At 35.4% G+C, this 21,179-nt stretch overlaps 1 protein-coding gene across 1 annotated transcript in view; it reads left to right on the top strand.

Moving 5' to 3' along the window:
- LOC138695046 (probable peptidoglycan muropeptide transporter SLC46) overlaps window positions 1–21,179 on the top strand; it is a 91,530-nt gene that overhangs the window by 50,602 nt on the left and 19,749 nt on the right. The window contains exon 2 of the mRNA XM_069819378.1: window positions 16,568–16,669. Coding sequence (XP_069675479.1) covers window positions 16,568–16,669 — 102 coding nt within the window. The remainder of the gene's footprint in view (window positions 1–16,567; window positions 16,670–21,179) is intronic.

Raw genomic sequence — 21,179 nt, 5'->3', positions numbered from 1 at the left:
GATATCTCCAAGTGTTCTTGTCCGAAGGCCGATGGATAGCTAGACATCTTCCGCATTGCAGGAATGAAGAAAAAAATTGCAAATTCTGTTCCTGCTCCTTTGATGTTATGCAAACGTGAAAGCACTTCATAAACTGCGCGGGTACAGATATTACTACACAGAATCGAAAGGGTTTCGCCAATGGAAAATGAATCGAGATGTGCCAACTACATGTGGAAGCAACCCAGAAACTATCGGACACAACAAATATCTGGTGGGATTCCTAAAAAGGATGATGTGTTCCATGATTTCCAATTACTAATCGATGATATTGAACAGCAACGTCTTTTGTCAAAATAACCAATTTAACCCTAAATCCCTAACCGGGTACTGAAGTACACATGAGAGTTCTATTGTATTTATTTATTTATTTATTTATTTATTTATTTATTTATTTATTTATTTATTTATTTATTTATTTATTTATTTATTTATTTAACCTGGTAGAGATAAGGCCATCAGGCCTTCTCTTCCCGTCTACCAGGGGATTACAACTACAATATTAAGAATACAATTACGATTATAATTACAATTAATATTGAATTTACAAATACAATAAAAATCAAAGTACTAAAAGATTAACAGACTAATAAAAGCTAGACAGTTCATTGTAAAAATTAAGAAGAGAGAAATTTTTTTTATTAACTAAGTAAAAATTAAACCTACTCTATTTTAATGTTTCTTCGAGTTGGTTGGCAGTACTGACATGTTCAGAAAATTGTAACCATATTTGTAGAAATTAATTTTTTGAGGAAAACATTAAGCTTCTAATTAATGGGGTTCTCCAGTATCCCAGGGAAGGGTTAGTGTAAGTTTCGCTATGGGTAGGGATTAAGGGTTAAGAGGATAGCGGGGGGTGGCGAAACATTTTTTCTAATATAGTGCGTAAAGTTGCATTTTACCCACTGTTATCAGTGCTTAAAGTGAGACTTTAAAACATTAGTGCGTAAAAAAGTAAATAATCAATTTAGACACTGCTATTCATTTTACACACTGCCAAAGAAAATGTAATATTCAATGTACAAACTTCATACAGTAAGAAATTAATGCATTACTTCGATCTCTCATTAGTTCATGAGTCAGGGCGAAAGTATAAGCATCGCCTAGATTTAATTTCGTAGCACCAAAAATTAATAGCCTATATTTAGAGACCTGAGACAATGAGACCATGCATTGCTGAGATATGAAATTGCTGTGACGACAATGCTGCTATTGCGGTCTGATTTCATAGAAACAAACCTGAATGAATGAATGAATGAATGAATGAATGAATGAATGAATGAATGAATGAATGAATGAACGAATGAATGAATGAATGAATGAATGAATGAACGAACGTACGTACGTAGGTACGTACGTACGTATGTATGTATGTATGTATGTATGTATGTATGTATGTATGTATGTATGTGTGTATGTATGTGTATGTATGTATGTATGTATCTATGTATGTATGTATTTTTTGTATATCAACATGCTCCATTACATTGGAGTGATACTACATGCTTTACATAAAATATTACAATAATTAGTTACATAATTTATGACATGAGAACAAGATATTTACAATAAAATTTTGGTTGAGATCTTGAAATTCTTATAGATACAAGTGTTACCTAATTGTACTTCTTCTATTTTAGGTTACCATCATTGTTAATATTATTTCTAGGGCAAGGTAATTAATTATTTTGCATCTTTTTCTTATGAAGGTTTAAACATTGCTAGCATATATGGAAATGTATGATGTTAAAAACCGGGTTAAATAAAAGCAATTCATTAGGGCATTTTTTTGCATTTTCTTAATTTTTTTACGGATATGTCATTTTTTAGCAATTTTTAGGTCATTTTGAGCATTTTTTACACTTTTTAGGAAGGCTGTGACATTATTTGTATTTGATTTGAGATTTTTATTATAATTCAGTATTTTCCTTGTCAATACAATTTCTTGGAATTAAGTAGATGTTTGCTAGCTTCTACCCCTATTTTTCAAGGTATGTGCATAATGAACTTGCCCACTTCTAGGAATTTTATTCAAATTCTTAGAGCGTATGCTAGCTTGTACCCCTATTTTTCAAGGCATAATGAACTTGCCCACTTCTAGGAATTTACCCACACTCCCACAGAGATTCCTTTCTCCAGGTAAACTGGCATTGTTATGCTGTTAATTGAGGTGGTCAGTTGTTTCTAGTCGTCTGTGTGAACAAGTCAAGAGCAAAATGCCTAAAGTAAAGGAAACTGCTAGTGTTAAATTAAAGGCATTTGTTTCAAAATATGGAGAAAATATTTTTTCAATGGACGGTCGTATTTTATTCTGCAAGATCTGTGATGTGAGAGTGGCTGCTGAAAAAAAGTTTATGATAGAACAACATATGTCACGGGAGAAACATAAACGTGGCCTGCAGAGACTTGAAAATAAATCTAGTGTAAACTTACAGCAAATGCTTCTGGGGGATACGTGTTCAACGTTTTCGCCATTTTGTGAGAAACTATGTGAAGCTTTTCTATCGGCTGATATTCCACTTCACAAACTGAATCATTCTAAGCTGCGAACTTTCTTAGAAGAGGAGACCGGAAAATTAATTCCAGATCCCAGAACATTGAGAAGAACATACATAGCTCGGTGCTATGACAAAACTTTGAAAAAAATAAGAGAAATGATTGGAGAAAGAAATGTATTCGTATCCATTGACGAGACAACAGACTCTATGGGCTGCTATGTAGCTAATGTTATTGTTGGAGTTTTAGAAGCACACAGCCCTGGAGAACAATTTCTACTACATTGTGAGCATCTGGACAAAGTCAACTACTCAACGATCAGCTTAGTATTTGACCATGCATTGAGAATACTTTGGCCTGATGGGATTCGAAATTCCAATGTATTGCTTTTTTATAACAGATGCAGCACCCTACATGATGAAAGCAGCTGCTTGTTTAAGTGCACTGTACCCAAAATTGGTACATGTGACGTGTTTAGCGCATGCATTACACCGGCTTGCAGAAGAAGTACGTGCAAATTTTCCTGAAGTGGATAAATTAATTGGATGTGTGAAGAAAGTATTCTTGAAAGTCCCCTATCGAATTTCAGCATTCAAAACAAGCTCCAGAAATCCAATTGCCATTTTCACCTGTTTTGACTAGATGGGGAACATGGCTCCAAGCTTGCAGTTATTATTGCAAGAATTTCGATGTTGTGAAGAAAGTGGTTGATTCTTTTGATAATGGTGAGTCAGTGTCAATAAAAAAAAAGGCGCAAGAACTGTTAGCTGATAAAGAAACTGCTGGTAAACTTTCTTACATAAATACTAATTTTGGATTCCTTCCTGATGTCATAACTGCACTGGAAAAATCCCAAGTGACATTAGTGGAACAGCTACAAATAGTGGATAAAGTGGTGAATGATTTGAGCCGTGCATGTGGTAAAGTGGGTGATGCAGTATCAATGAAAATGAAAAACTGTCTAAGCAAGAACAGGGGGTACACAATATTGTGTTCAATTGGCAGAGCTTTGTCTGGTGACAATTTTTCTCTTCCTGACTGTGAATTAAATCCAGGAGATATTGCTTGCTTTCAGTTTGCTCCAATTGTTTCCGTTGAAGTAGAGAGAAGCTTTTCCATTTATAAGTCGGTACTAGCAGACAATAGACAATCATTTTTGTTTGAAAATCTCCGCCAAGTTTTGATTGTTAACTGCAATTCAAAATTGTTGTAAAAGTGCACTTGAAATGAATTTTCTGCAATACAAGGTACTGTAACATGGATTTTTTTAAATTTTATGTAGTTCAGTAATCAAGTGAGTACTTAACGTAATTAAAAGTATTTTCATTGGCAATGCTTTACTTTTTATTGGTCATTTTTTTGCTTTTTTTAGGTCATTTTTTGTATTTTTTAGGTCATAAATGCATTTTTTATTTTGCATTTTTTACCAATTTATAGGTCATTAAATGCCTTGCCCTAATTATTTCTAATTTCAGTTACTGTTACATTTAGCCAAATTCTATGGATTTTATCAATTTTCTGAAGCTTCTGCGGTATGTTGTTGTAACCTATCAAAAGGTGGAGGCCAGTTTTGACCTGTGCGTATTATACTAGCTCGTAGAATTTTTCTTTCTTTTATCAGTGTGGCACATCTTAATATTATATGGTTGACTGTCTGTTCTTCTTTTAGTCTGCAAGGGCACGTTGAAGTTGAAATAATCTTGAATCTGTGAAGGCACGATCTTGTGAAGCCATGACCTGTCACAATAGAAGTAAATTCTGCCCCGGCAGGTAAATTTATCTTCAGTCTGTCTTTAATTGATGGGAAGAATGATTTCGTTATTGCACCTTTAGTTGAGATAGTCCACTGCTCTCATGTATGTATGTATGTATGTATGTATGTATGTATGTATGTATGTATGTATGTATGTATGTAATATAAAACATGTGAACGGTGGATAAATTTCACATTCTTAGTCCATCCACAGTGGTCCGTTTTGTTGCCACCAGAATTCAATTTTGACGTGAGCGATGATGTTCGATAAGTTTCGTCCCGAGTCCTTTTATTCAGGGACCAGAATCTTTTAAGTGCCTTTAATCTACGATACAGGCCTCTCAGGCTATGAACTCGCGAACCCACGGTTCTAGTGGCAAGCATACGACTATGATGCCCACGCTTCCCCTTACCTTACCATTCTACCACGGCTCCATTATTCATGTATCATCGTCCCGTATAACTGAATATCCTTCGCGATTAACACGAGACGTTACGTAAAAGGCCATCATCTTCCAAACAGATGAAGGCTGGCTTCGCACACCCATTTAAAAGGTATTGTGGAAGATCCGAGCCCCGAACGCATGCGTGAGTGGCAAGTCACGTGACGACGACCTCTCTCTTCGTCGACCGTGAAGGATTTCGCATGCGGAATTATCGACAACAATGCTGCCAATTACAGGTTATGCAGCAAGTTAATCACAACCATTACAAAGGGCCCATCCGGCAAACACGTGCAACCAACGTTAACAACAATATTATTGGCCGGTTTCACCAACCTTCGTTATCATTATAACGTCTCGTTAAATAATTTAATGACACGTTAGTAATTTTTTGTGTTTCACCAAGTATCATTATTGCTAACGCATCTTTAAATTCATCGTTAATTTATTAGGACCTATTCGTCGCGTTAAAACAGTGACGATGCGTTAAGAAGTCAACAACATGGCGGACGTAATTATTCGGTGATGAAGTTCTTTATTTAGAGCTTAAACATAACGACGAACTTATATGTTGTAATAACACTCGGAATAATCATTTTGAAGATTTAAGTGATAAAGAATTCCACGAAAGCTACACATTAAGGAAATAAGTAGTAAGAATGATTCTAGAAGAAACTGAATACCACTGTATAGGTTAGAATACGACAGATAGAAATCACCCACTTAACGCCTCTTCAACAGATTCTTCTTGCTTTAAGATAACGTTGCGGGAAGTTTTGAAATAATAATTGATGACATGAACGGGGTATCAAAAGCTGTATTGTCTAGATATGTGAATAAAATATCAGACGTACATCAACATTACAATAGTCATTATTTCTATAGGCCTAATAAGCTTATAGCTAAATTTTCTGTTGTCACAGACAACATAGATTGTGTACAGTACATATCTCAATCGTATATTCTGGCAGTAATATAGCCAAAAGATTCTGCAATAGAAGATCCTGTTTTTCCTTCAATATTCAAACAATTGCATAGGCTTATGTAAAGCTCCGCATAGAAAAATTGTGGCTAAACTAGCGCTGAGGTAGTTTCCTTCGTACTCTGCTTATACACCTTGCACATAAGAATCTGTGACAGGTTACGTTTGATTAGTTTAGGTTTTTGTTGTGCCTTGCATATACGATCAACTGCATTACCACACACAAAAAAATCCCTTATAAATTCAACGATTTTCACTTTTGAAACCAGCAGAACTACCTCAGCGCTAGTTTAGTTGTAATAGGTTAGAATACGTCAGATAGGAATCACCCACTTAACGCCACTTCAACAGATTCTTCTCGGTTTAAGATAATGTTACGGTCTACACGGATAGCACAACATTCCAAAGGAGGATGCCTTTTAAATGAAAAGGGTGCAAAGAGATTTTCTTTTAGGAGACAATGGATACCCTTTAAAATCCAATTTAATGACACCTCTCCTGAATCCTGCCACACAAGCATAGCAAAATTGTTACAGAGTACTACATAAATCTGCATGAAATACAGTGGTATGCAATTTATGGAAGAGCGATTTCCCGTCCTAAATTTAGGCCTAATATAACTGCTTAGAATGCTTTGTATATAATTAATTGTGCCATCAGTTTGAAGCTGTCGGCCTTATAGTCCGCTAAATTTTCTTAGATTTCCTTTAGAAGTTACAATTTAACTGCTCTACATTCCTACTATTTACATTTGGAAGCATCTGTATTTTTGTTTTTAATTGCGGTATGACAACATGTTGTATTTAGGAAGATGTTCTTAAAATTACTGCCTCTTACCCGTTTGCTTATGATTATTTCCTCATACCAAACAAAGTCAGCCATGATCATATGTAACCAATGAAATTCGCGATTTCGAAGCCATGGTCGTATGAAAAACAAAACATGCAAGATACATGTACAAAATCCCCTCGTTAGTAAACGCCTGTTAATTTTAAAGATACGAGGCTTGGTGAAACCGTCAACTTTTAAAGATCCCGTTAAAATTAAACGATCCATTTGTTGACAAGTCGTTTGTGCTGATTTAAAGAAGCTTGGTGAAACCGGCCATATGACTTCACAGAGATGTAATTTATGTATCAGCATCTCTGTAGGTCAGTCAATAATTTATGTATCAGCATCCTCTGTAGGTCAGTCAATAATTTATGTATCGGCATTACTGAAGTTCAGTCAATAATTTATGTATCGGCATTACAGAAGTTCAGTCAATAATTTATGTATCGGCATTACTGAAGTTCAGTCAATAATTTATGTATCGGCATTACAGAAGTTCAGTCAATAATTTATGTATCGGCATTACTGAAGTTCAGTCAATAATTTATGTATCGGCATTACTGAAGTTCAGTCAATAATTTATGTATCAGCATTACCGAAGTTCAGTCAATAATATATGTATCACCATCCTCTGTAGGTCAGTCAATAATTTATGTATCGGCATTACTGAAGTTCAGTCAATAATTTATGTATCGGCATTACAGAAGTTCAGTCAATAATTTATGTATCGGCATTACTGAAGTTCAGTCAATAATTTATGTATCGGCATTACAGAAGTTCAGTCAATAATTTATGTATCGGCATTACTGAAGTTCAGTCAATAATTTATGTATCGGCATTACTGAAGTTCAGTCAATAATTTATGTATCAGCATTACCGAAGTTCAGTCAATAATATATGTATCACCATCCTCTGTAGGTCAGTCAATAATTTATGTATCGGCATTACTGAAGTTCAGTCAATAATTTATGTATCGGCATTACTGAAGTTCAGTCAATAATTTATGTATCGGCAATACTGAAGTTCAGTCAATAATTTATGCATCGGCATTACTGAAGTTCAGTCAATAATTTATGTATCGGCATTACTGAAGTTCAGTCAATAATTTATGTATCAGCATTACTGAAGTTCAGTCAATAATTTATGTATCGGCATTACTGAAGTTCAGTCAATAATTTATGTATCAGCATCCTCTGTAGGTCAGTCAATAATTTATGTATCAGCATTACTGAAGTTCAGTCAATAATTTATGTATCAGCATTACTGAAGTTCAGTCAATAATTTATGTATCAGCATCCTCTGTAGGTCAGTCAATAATTTATGTATCAGCATCTCTGTAGGTCAGTCAATACCTTATGTATCGGCATCACTGTAGTTCTGTCAATAATTTATGTATCGACATTACTGAAGTTCAGTCAATAATTTATGTATCAGCATTACTGAAGTTCAGTCAATAATTTATGTATCTGCATTACTCAAGTTCAGTCAATAATTTATGTATCAGCATCCTCTGTAGGTCAGTCAATAATTTATGTATCAGCATCTCTGTAAGTCAGTCAATAACTTATGTATCGGCATCACTGTAGTTCAGTCAATAATTTATGTATCGACATTACTGAAGTCCAGTTAATAATTTATGTATCAGCGTCTCTGTAGGTCAGTCAATAATTTATGTATCAGCATCTCTGTAGGTCAGTTAATAATTTATGTATCAGCATCTCTGTAGGTCAGTCAATAATTTATGTATCAGCATCTCTGTAGGTCAGTCAATAATTTATGTATCAGCATCTATGTAGGTCAGTCAATAATTTGTGTATCAGCATATCTGTAGGTCAGTCAATAACTTATGTATCGGCATTACTGAAGTTCAGTCAATAATTTATGTATCAGCATCCTCTGTAGGTCAGTCAATAATTTATTTATCAGCATCTCTGTAAGTCAGTCAATAACTTATGTATCGGCATCACTGTAGTTCAGTCAATAATTTATGTATCGACATTACTGAAGTCCAGTCAATAATTTATGTATCAGCATCTATGTAGGTCAGTCAATAATTTGTGTATCAGCATCTCTGTAGGTCAGTCAATAACTTATGTATCGGCATTACTGAAGTTCAGTCAATAATTTATGTATCGGCATCCTCTGTAGGTCAGTCAATAATTTATGTATCAGCATCATTGTAGTTCAGTCAGTAATTTATGTATCAGCATCTCTGTAGGTCAGTCAATAATTTTTGTATCGGCATTTCTGTAGGTCAGTCAATAATTTATGTATCAGCATCTCTGTAGTTCAGTCAATAATTTATGTATCAGCATCTCTGTAGTTCAGTCAATAATTTATGTATTAGCATCTCTGTAGTTCAGTCAATAATTTATGTATCAGCATCTCTGTAGTTCAGTCAATAATTTATGTATCAGCATCTCTGTAGTTCTGTCAATAATTAATGCATCAGCATCTCTGTAGTTCAGTCAATAATTTATGTATCAGTATCTCTGTAGTTCAGTCAATAATTTATGTATCAGCGTCTCTGTAGGTCAGTCAATAATTTATGTGTCAGCATCTCTGTAGTTCAGTCAATAATTTATATATCGGCAACGCTGTAGTTCAATCAATAATTTATGTACCGGCATCACTGTATCTGAATAAATCACATTATCACTGAATGAACCAGGGTATACTCTCGGCAACTCTTGTGAAATGTGTGCCGAATGAAACGTTTCAGGAGTTGGACAGTCGCATAATGTTGAAATCCGCAGGCGTAAATAGGAAATTAAAGCATAGCTCTCTCCGATCCCATACTGGGCTATGATTAAAGTAAACAGCGACACTAAACTTCTGACTTACAATAAAATTGGAAATCTCAGTTTAAAAAGTGACAGGAAATTATCGAATCCTTATAATTCTGTGAAACATTTATGTTGTTCCTGATTGTTATTTTGAACATATTTGAGATTGTAGAGATGTTTGGAATTTTAAATAAAATGTTGATATTTCTTTTCATGTCTGTCTTCATACTTTCCTAATTTAAATTTAACAAGGGGGAGCCTTCACGTTAACTACTTCATAATCGCTTCCTCATTCCATGCGGCCTAGTCTACAGACAACAATGCAATTGACAGTCTAAACGATTCACACAGCAATTTGACGCCAATAAGTTATTAGAAATTGTGATGAATATGTTATTTTACAGATTTGGAATGATTTGGAAATTAATACCACTGTTAGTATTTTATAATGAATTAAACTATGTTAAATTAACTACTTCTGTCTTTATATTCCCCATTTATGTAGCAAAATAACGTTTTATTAAATTAAAATTAATATTTCGTTATGCTTTTACGTGTTAAAAAGCCTTTCTTGTGAATCTTTTCCAAGTCCATCTGATACCGAAATGACAGATCTGCAGCAACTGATTTTAATACGTCCCCTATATATAACAGATATAAATGACTGAAATAAAGAATCATTAAAGTGATTATTCATTTATTAATAATAATCAATTTGTCTTTATTGTTAGAATTGCCTAAATAAAGAGAGAAAAGTCGCTGATGGTTGGGTGGTTTCTTTCAGGAAACGCTGCAATGCATATGACCTATTAAAATATAAAAGCAGTTAAGGATGGATCTTCCAACATAATAAGAGCCTGATCGTGAAACGAGCGAATTCGAGTTTAAATCCTGGTTGGGACAAGTCACCTGATAGACGTTTTCCGGAGTTTTCCCTCAACCATTACGAGCAAATGCTGGGTAACTTTCGACGGTGGAACCTGAACTCATTTCGCTGGCATTGTCACCTTCAGATCATTCAGACGCTAGATAACCACAGCAGTTGATAAAGTGTCATAAAATCTTCTTCTTCAGTAGGTGCTACAACTTCGTCGAAGTTTTGACCTTCTCAATTAATTTACGCCATTCTTTTCTGTTATGAACAAGATTTGGCCAATTCTTTACATTCAATGTTTTCAAATCGTTGGTTATGTTTTCCTTCCATCTACTTTTTGGCCTTCCTTTTGCTCTTTTACTGATGGGGTTCCATTTATATATTTTCTTAACTGTTTTACCTTGGTCCATACGATTGATATGGCCAAACCATGCCATTCTTTGCGCTTTGATATAGTTTACTATGTGTTGGTTTTGTATTAAAATATTTAACTCTTTATTATTTCTAATTCTCCACTCATCGTTTGCATCTTTTATTGGGTCAAATATCCTTCGTAATATTTTCCTTTCTAAAACCAGGAGCTTTTGCTTAGACAATTCAGTTAGGGTCCAGGTTTCACTTGCATAAGTTACAATTGGTCTTATTACTGTCAAATATAGTCTTAATTTTGCTTGTTTAGATGCGTATTTGCTTTTGAATAGGTTGAGATTTGCAAAGTATGCTTTATTTGCCATAACAATTCTATTGTTTGTTTCTTCCTCGATATTGTTTTCGTCGTTTACTATTGATCCCAAGTACTTGAAGGATTTCACTCCTTCAAAAATAGTATTATCCATCTGTAAGTTTTCTGGTTCATTATTTTTGGCTGAACATTTTAAAAATTTTGTTTTCTTTGCATTTACGATTAATCCATATTGTGCCGATTCTTCCATTAAAGTTTCCAGATTTTCAATTAATGCCTTCTTTGATCTTGCTATTAGTACTATATCGTCTGCATATGCTGTACATTGTTACCAATCTTGTGCTTACATTACCTCTAATCTCTAGTTGTTTGATTATCATTTCCACCACTAGTATGAAAAGGGTTGCAGAAAGCGGATCTCCTTGTTTAACTCCTCTGTTAATTTGAAAACTGTCACTTAGTTTGTTATTTATTTTAACTACCACTGTTTTTGCTAGCGTTATTTTAATCAGTCTGATTATTTTCGGGGGAATTTTATATAGTTGTAATCCTTCAATAATTTTATTTCTTTTAACTGAGTCGAAGGCTTGTGTATAATCAATAAATACGTTGTATAAATCCGTATTATAGCGTCATAAAATAACCCACTAAAAACAGATATAACGACTGTGAACCTGCGTGCCGGTTGAATGATCGTTCACCTCTGTTGAGGCATGTGGACGTGAAGCCAACAGTCGGCTGGTCGTCCTGGTCCTTTATGGGCTGTCGCGCCACTGATTATTATTATTATTATTATTATTATTATTATTATTATTATTATTATTATTATTATTATTATTATTATTAGTTCCTTGTGTTCTTATAGATTTTTACCAAATTCCGATTATAACTATGAGATTAAATGCAAATATTTCAATTGCGGTAGTTTGTTCACCAGACGTCAGGATCTTGATTATTTATTTTTTTGTAAAGTCATTAAGGGTGATATTGATTGTGAATCTTTCATAAGCAATATCAGTCTTCGTATTCCTGCTAAGGGTTTAAGATTTCATAAATTGCTTTATAATAAGAATCCTAAATCTCTCTCTCCGGTCTGCAGATGCATTAAATATGCTAATTTGCATGGAATCAACTTGGATCCATTTAATGTGTAGTATATCTTTGAGTTTTTATGTCAGTATTATTAATAATGCCATTTGTTGAGATATGTATCATACTATTCTTGTCAATTGCATAACTTTACAATATTACTCATATTATTCCAGGCTTCATTTTTAATTAACTCACTGATCTAATTTTAATAATTATTTGCCCATTTATTTGTTGCATTTGGTCAATTGATTAATGTAGACTATTCCATTATTTCAATTATCTCATTGCACTAATTTTGATCAATGATTAATGTAGACTATTATATTGTTTGTATTTCATCTCATTGCCATTTTCTACCATTCATTCTCATCATCATTTGTTGTTTTGTTCTGTTCTGTATCGTGCTAAACTGTAATTGGCCTTGTGCTGTTGTTTTTGCACGTTAATATTCTAAATAAATAAATAAACTATTATTATTATTATCATTATTATTATTACCCTTAATAACACTAGTTTCACTCAATAGAAGAGGAAAAGTTGCGGTACCGAGGAAAGCAGCAACTCTCCCACAACACAACGAGTTCATTCCTGTGCCAGTGTATTCCCGTCTGTTTGTAATGACGTTCGTGGGACTATGATCGCTTCGCATTGCACCACTGCATTCCGTTCCAGCAGTGTATTAATAACAGCCTGTGCCATTCAGCTCCATTTCACTGTTTGATGCTGGTATTGCTACAACTTTAAATGTTTGCAAATTGAATGGAGATGTTGCAACTCTTTCAACAGCATTTGCTCAACAAGTTAGTGCAGATGGAACGATAGCCTACTACGAAGTCTGAACAGCTGTTGCGGACATAGTGAGCCAGTGATGAGTTACACGAAATGTACATAAAGAATTGAGGGGTTGGATGGAAGAAGGGAGTAATTCAAAAAGGATTTGTTTTGAGATAAAGAAGAAATCGATCTGTAAGCCACACATCTTGTACTATGACTGAAATACATTTATGTGTTGCAGGTACATTGTCAACTTAAGTATGCGTGCATATGGATCGTATATATATATTTTTTTTAGTAGGTTATTTTACGACGCTTTATCAACAGCTTAGGTTATTTAGCGTCTGAATGAGATGAAGGTGATAATGCCGGTGAAATGAGTCCGGGGTCCAGCACCGAAAGTTACCCAGCATTTGCTCATCTTGGGTTGAGGGAAAACCCCGGAAAAAACCTCAACCAGGTAACTTGCCCCAATCGGGAATCAAACCCGGGCCACCTGGTTTCGCGGCCAGACGCGCTGGGTCATATATCTACATTAGATACTCTTAAGTTATTTTTAAAAAATTGAAGTTACGCCCATATTCCACAATTAAGGGTGTTCAAGAATAAGATACTTAGGAAAATATTTGGGGCTAGGAGGGATGAATGCTGGGTAACTTTCAGTGCTGGACCCCGGACTCATTTCACCGGCATTATCACCTTCATCTCATTCAGACGCTAAATAACCTAAGATGTTGGTAAAGAGTCGTAAAATAACCTAATAAAAAAAAAGAGGGATGAAGTTATAGGAGAATGGAGAAAGTTACACAACGCAGAACTGGACGCATTGTATTCTTCACCTAACATAATTAAGAACATTAAATCCATACGTTTGAGATGGGCAGGGCATGTAGCAGAAATATCTACGTATAGAATGTTAGTTGGAAGACTAGAGTGAAAAAGACCTTTGGGGAGGCCAAGACGTAAATGGAAGGATAGTATTAAAATGGATTTGAGGGAGGTGGGATATGATGGTAGGGACTGGATTAATTCTGTGGTCGGGAGGAAAAAGTCTTAAGTCAATTTTTTGTGAAAATGAGATTTTTAGATATTCTGAAAGCGGAAACAGTTCTCTACAATCTGGTAAAATGGCTAAAGTCAAATAAGACTCCTGATTGGATTTATAGAGCGTTACCAAATGTCCTAAGTACTTTTTGAATCGAGCACACACAGAATAAAGACCTTAAGAATATTTAATACTGTATTTCTTACAGACCATCACATGTTTACTTTCCATGCTTCCCTATTAAAAAGGTCTAAATTGTATTTTAGCCATTTTATCACATACTGATGCCCTTTCCTTTTAAAACTTTATTTTTGACATGAAAAAGGTCTTATGTTTAAATAATCCCTTTTACTCAGTTTGGGTTCTAGTCCTAAGTGCGGCTATTTTTGGAAATAACCAAGAAAATTGTTAAATGAGCAATTTAGAAGAAATATAAACAAATAATATCCAGGAAAAACCTCTTAATTAAAAAACTCTATAATTGATACCAATTTCAATCTTTCTACTGCTCTCCTGAAAAGTATAATGTTTTTACGTAAGACCTTTTTCCTCCCGGCCACAGAATTTTGCTCTGGATAGGGACCGATGGCGGGCTTATGTGAAGGCGGCAATGAACCTGCGGGTTCCTTAAAAGGCTTTTGTAAGTAAGGTTAATATTAATATTAATTATAAATCCATTGGTTTCACATTAATCACCAGAATCCATTGTTTTTGGTGCAGATTACTGAAACTGTAACTGGAGAAATAAATTTCCCACGTAAAAACTATAACTGTTGTTTACAGTATCGTTGCCAAGAGATCACCGCCTTCTGAAAACGTATTTTACAATATACGCGTTTCGAGAAAAAATATGAAGACTGTCATTTTGACATGTATAAATTTCTCTCTGATCTGTTTAAGTCTGTCACTTACGTAGAAAAAAATTGCTTGTAACACACCTGCGGAAATGACAATCGCAAAATTCGTATCATTCGACTACTGGCTTCGTTCGCGGTCCAACTTTCATACTCATTTTGTAATAGGGTTTTTCCACAGTTTTATTGCCATATACCGGTGTGTCTCATTATAATAAGTTCTGTGCATCTAGCTCATCATCTAATCCAGCAAATATGACTACAGGAGCCTATTCGACAAAGGTATGGTGTTGTAATGGAATCGTTAAATCGCTACAAGTGACATCATATCAATAAACATACTACGTCATAACACGAAACAACTATTTATCTTCGAATTTCATTCGTCGAATTAGGTTATGTTTGTCTACTTAATCGTAATGTCGTATTTTAAGGTAGGTTATACAGCAGTATTGTAGTATTGTAATATTTCTATGAATTTCGTAACCCTGCAATGTTATTTATTTTAGTTTATTAATTTGATAATGAAAAATGTACTTCTTTCTTATTATAATAATCTTCCGCGATTCTCGCATATTGCTCCGCGATAGTTTTCCACATTAGCCAACAGATGCCGCTAATAACGATTTTCACCCGCCAGACTTAGGCTAATTGTTTAGGGAAAACACGGGAATTTTACTGGAAGCAAGTAAAGAGATAAGTTTGGAAGTAAATCCCGAAAAGACAAAGTATGTGATTATGTCTCGTGACGAGAATATTGTACGAAATGGAAACATAAAAATTGTAAGTTTATCTTTTGAAGAGGTGGAGAAGCTAAAATATCTTCGAGCAACAGTAACAAATATAAACGATACTCGGGAGGAAATTAAACACAGAATAAATATGGGAAATGCCTGTTATTATTCGATTGAGAAGCTTTTATCATCCAGTCTGCTGTCAAAAAATGTGTGAAAGTTAGAATTTATAAAACAATTATAGCCTATTACCGGTTGTTCTTTATGGTTGTGAAACTTGGACTCTCACTTTGAGGGTGTTTGAGAATAAGGTGCTTAGGAAAATATTTGGGGCTAAGAGGGATGAAGTTACAGGAGAATGGAGAAAGTTACACAACGCAGAACTGCACGCATTGTATTCTTCACCTGACATAATTAGGAACATTAAATCCAGACGTTTGAGATGGGCAGGGCATGTAGCACGTATGGGCGAATCCAGAAATGCATATAGAGTGTTAGTTGGGAGGCCGGAGGGAAAAAGACCTTTGGGGAGGCCGAGACGTAGATGGGAAGATAATATTAAAATGGATTTGAGGGAGATGGGATATGATGATAGAGAATGAATTAATCTTGCTCAAGATAGGGACCAATGGCGGGTTTATGTGAGGGCGGCAATGAACCTCCGGGTTCCTTAAAAGCCAGTAAGTAAGTAAGTAAGTAAGTAAGTAAGTAAGTAAGTAAGTAAGTAAGACTTAATTTTTACGAAACTGCACTGCAGAATTATTGAAATGGTATCAAAGTAAATTAAATTGTTTCCTTTGAAGGAAAAAGAAGCTAGAAAATATATTCTAGACCACATATTTATCAAAATATATCTTAATATTACGAAATAAATATATTTGAATAACATTAGTACATGTATGTAGCCTATTAGTCTTCTTTCATTGGTAGAGAATTCATAGTAAATTATAAATACTAGTATTTTTGTGTAACACAATCGTGAAACTTCCCTAGTAATTTGTAAGTATGGAGTGGTAAAGTACAACTATAGAAAAGTCTTTTGTGGAATAGAAAGTCTAGTATTTATACTACTTACTAGAGAATTTACTTGTAATGTACAGCACCATACCCTTGTAGGATAGACCCCAGAAGCATACGTTTTCTTCCCTACAGTTTTGTCACACTATTTGTTCCTTGTTGCAGGCGAGATGGCAGTGATGTACCTGTTCACACGCTATCGCTTCCACTGGGATGAAGTGTCTTTCAGCGTGTTCTCCACTTACGGAATGGTCACCAATCTGTTCGGTAAGTCAATGCATTACAATCACAGTAGCCAGGAGTTACAATATAAAACATCTGATGCCAAAGTTTCCAAGCAGTAATTTAAAACATCGTACACGTACCGTATCTACTCCGGAGCGACATGAGTGACCTAGAGGCTTAAGGCTGGTTCACAATAAACCGGGAAAGGAAACTACAACGAGAACGAGAACGGAAATATTGTTAAAATGAATGTATTTAAATGTGAGCATTCACAATTAACTATTGTGAATGCTTACATTTAAATACATTTATTTTAACAATATTTCCATTCTCGTTCTCGTTGTCGTTTCTGTTCCAGGTTTGTTGTGAACCAGCCTTTAGAGTCGTGCTCTATAGACTCGCAGTTGCCATGCTATCCGTTGGATCAGAAGTTCATGGGTTCAAACCCGGCCGATGGCGATGGATTTTAAAGTGCAGTAAATTAATAGTGTGGCTTTGTCCTGCAGTAAAATTGAGGGTCCCGTATTGTAGATTCACAGTATGTAAAATACCTCTGTCCATGTTACAGAGCTCGAGGCAATTATCTTTGGTCATTTCTCGCTCACGTTGAATTTCGGATCCGAATAACCTCAGGAATTGGAGGAATCGCCAAAAATATAACTGGTTTACTACTACTACTGCCATTACTGCTAGTACTATTATCACTATCACTACTACTATTACTACCACTACTTCTACTACCACCACTACTGCTATTTCTACCATTACCACTACTGCTACTACCAGTACTGCTATTACTACCACCACAGCTGATACTACCACTACTATTACTAACACCACAACTGATACTACCACTACTGTTACTACTACCAAAACTGATACTACCACCACTATTACTACCACCACAGCTGATACTACCAACACTATTACTACCACCACAGCTGATACTACCACTACTATTACTACCACGACAACTAATACTACCACTACTGTTACTACTACCACAACTGATACTACCACCACTATTACTACCACCACAGCTGATACTACCACCACAGCTGATACTACCAACACTATTACTACCACCACAGCTGATACTACCAACACTATTACTACCACCACAACTGATACTACCACCACTATTACTACCACCACAGCTGATACTACCACCACTATTACTACCACCACAGCTGATACTACCAACACTATTACTACCACCACAGCTGATGCTACCAACACTATTACTACCACCACAACTGATACTACCACTACTATTACTACCACCACAGCTGATACTACCAACACTATTACTACCACCACAGCTGATACTACCACTACTATTACTACCACGACAACTGATACTACCACTACTATTACTACTACCACAACTGATACTACCACCACTATTACTACCACCACAGCTGATACTACCACTACTATTACTACCACCACAACTGATACTACCACTACTATTACTACCACCACAACTGATACTACAACTACTATTACTACTACCACAACTGATACTACCACTACTATTACTACCACCATAACTGATACTACCACTACTATTACTACCACCACAACTGATACTACCACTACTATTACTACCACCACAACTAATACTACCACCACAACTGATACTACCACTACTATTACTACCACAACAACTGATACTACCACTACTATTACTACCACAACTGATACTACCACTACTATTACTACCACCACAACTGATACTACCACTACTATTACTACCACCACAACTGATACTACCACTACTATTACTACCACCACAACTGATACTACCACTACTATTACTACCACCACAACTGATACTATTACTACCACCACAACTGGTACTACCACTACTATTACTACCACCACAACTGATACTACCACTACTATTACTACCACCACAACTGATACTATTACTACCACCACAACTGGTACTACCACTACTATTACTACCACCACAACTGATACTACCACTACTATTACTACCACCACAACTGATACTACCACTACTATTACTACCACAACTGATACTACCACTACTATTACTACCACCACAACTGATACTACTACTACTACTATTACATGACTACAGCTGGTATATAATATATTGATCAGTTGCAAGAACATGAAAATTCGGTACATTTAAATATCCCTCCTCTCATTTTCTCCTCATGCCATTGTCAGTGGCGGCATAATTTTCTGTGGAGTTTTCTCTCACAGTTTGTAATTGTACAGCCCAACCGAATGAAGGAATGACTTTAACAGCGTTGCTCTTTCCCTGGAGTTCCCATACGAAATTCTAATACAATAGTAGCCTAAGTTACTTGTGACATTCATTAAAATCTTGAACTATAGTAATAACCACCGCATGATACAGTCGTGTTCCACCTGGCTGGAGGGAAAGCCAAATTAGTATGGAGGCAGCGTCACGAGTTAAAGGTTAAAATAATAATGAGATTGTATTTTCACTACATAAATAGCATTTTGTATTTACGTAATAAGCTTTTTGACTCTTGGATGTAAGGATATATTAACTCCGTAAGTAGATGAAATTATTGTGGATCATCAGTGCGGTTTTAAGCGTAAAACAGTTATATTACCTGATCACATTTTTTGTATTCGACAGAAGAAAAAATGGGAGTATAAGGGTACAGTACATCAGTTATTCATAGATTTCAAAAAGGCGTATGACTGGGTTAAGACAGATGTTTTATATAATACTCTTATTGAATTTGGTATTCCCAAGAAACTAGTTCGATTAATTAAAATGTGTCTCAGTGAAACTTACAGCAGAGTCCGTATAGGCCAGTTTCTATCTGATTCTTTTCCAATTCACTGCAGGCTAAAGCAAGGAGATGCACTATCACCTTTACTTTTTAACTTCGCTCTAGACTATGCCATTAGGAGAGTTCAGGATAACAGACAGGATTTGGAATTGAACGGCTTACGTCAGCTTCTTGTCTATGCGGATGACGTGAATATGTTACGAGAAAATTCGCAAACGATTAGAGAAAACTCGGAAATTTTACTTGAAGCAAGTAAAGCGATAGGTTTGGAAGTAAGCCCCGAAAAGACAAAATAACTTATATGATTATGTCTCGTGACCAGAATATTGTACGAAATGGAAATATAAAAATTGGAGATTTATCTTTCGAAAAGGTGGAAAAATTCAAATATATTGGAGTAACAGTAACAAATATAAATGACACTTGGGAAGAAATTCAACGCAGAATAAATACGGGTAATGCCTATTATTATTCGGTTGAGAAGCTTTTCTGATCTAGTCTGCTGTCAAAAAATCTAAAAGTTAGAATTTATAAAACAGTTATATTACCTGTTGTTCTTTATGGGTGTGAAACGTGGACTCTTACTTTGAGAGAGGAACAGAGATTAAGGGTGTTTGAGAATAAGGTATTTAGGAAAATAGTTGGCTAAGAGGGATGAAGTTCAGGAGAATGGAGAAAGTTACACAACACAGAACTTCATTCATTGTATTCTTCATCTGACATAATTAGGAACATTAAATCCAGACGTTTGAGATGGGCAGAGCATCTAGCACGTATGGGCGAATTCAGAAATGCATATAGAGTGTTAATTGGGAGACCGGAGGGAAAAAGACCTTTGGGGATGACGAGACGTAGATGGGGGGATAATATTAAAATTGATTTGAGGGAGGTGGGATATGATGATAGAGAGTGGATTAATCTTGCACAGGATAGGGACCGATGGCGGGCTTATGTGAGGGCGGCAATGAACCTGCGGGTTCCGTAAAAGCCATTTGTAAGTAAGTAAGTAAGGATATGCGGAAATATTACAGAAAATTGACTTGTCCTCCTTTTTCATTTTATCGGATATGACGCAAGAATTTTCATGTCAACCGAAGTAGTTTTTCCATTGCACAAAATTCTTTCATTTTTTGTTTTATTGTAGGCAAGAATATAGATTTTACACTTTAAAAAGTTATATCTGATTCATAGTGAAAGCGTGGAATTGTATCCATAATACAATTTCTTGTCAAACTATATAGCCTACTATTATATACACAAAATACTCGTAAAATCATCTGCTACGAGAGACGTTCATTTAGCAGCATTTTTGTCATAACATACGAATATATTAGTGGAGCGTCGTCAAGCAATTTCAAAGATGATAAGCAGGATACTCTATGACGCAAGACCCGTTTAAACACCAACATCACTTGGACGTAACTCCCATCATAACACAATTGGCCTTCATGTAACTTCCACAGCGCCAGAACTGAGTAATGGGTTGCCAGGCAATCAGGAGTCTACAGAAGATATCGAGACAGCTGAATGTCGTGACAAGTGACAAAAGATCTTGCCACGAGATTAGTCTTTCTTCTTATAACTGGTCACACAGGTTGTCTCCTGTGACTTTATACAACTTGTCACTTTTTCGCAACGTCATGGTTCAGACATAACTATTCGTGTGAAAAATTTGTGTCGAAAGATATAGTGTTCGATCTCTGACATAGTATGTGACAGTTGTACACTGACGTTCAAAGATATCTTAC

The sequence above is a fragment of the Periplaneta americana genome, chromosome 2 (genome assembly GCF_040183065.1).
Source record: "Periplaneta americana isolate PAMFEO1 chromosome 2, P.americana_PAMFEO1_priV1, whole genome shotgun sequence".
In the NCBI taxonomy this organism is placed as follows: domain Eukaryota; kingdom Metazoa; phylum Arthropoda; class Insecta; order Blattodea; family Blattidae; genus Periplaneta; species Periplaneta americana.
This window is presented reverse-complemented; position numbering and strand designations above follow the sequence as displayed.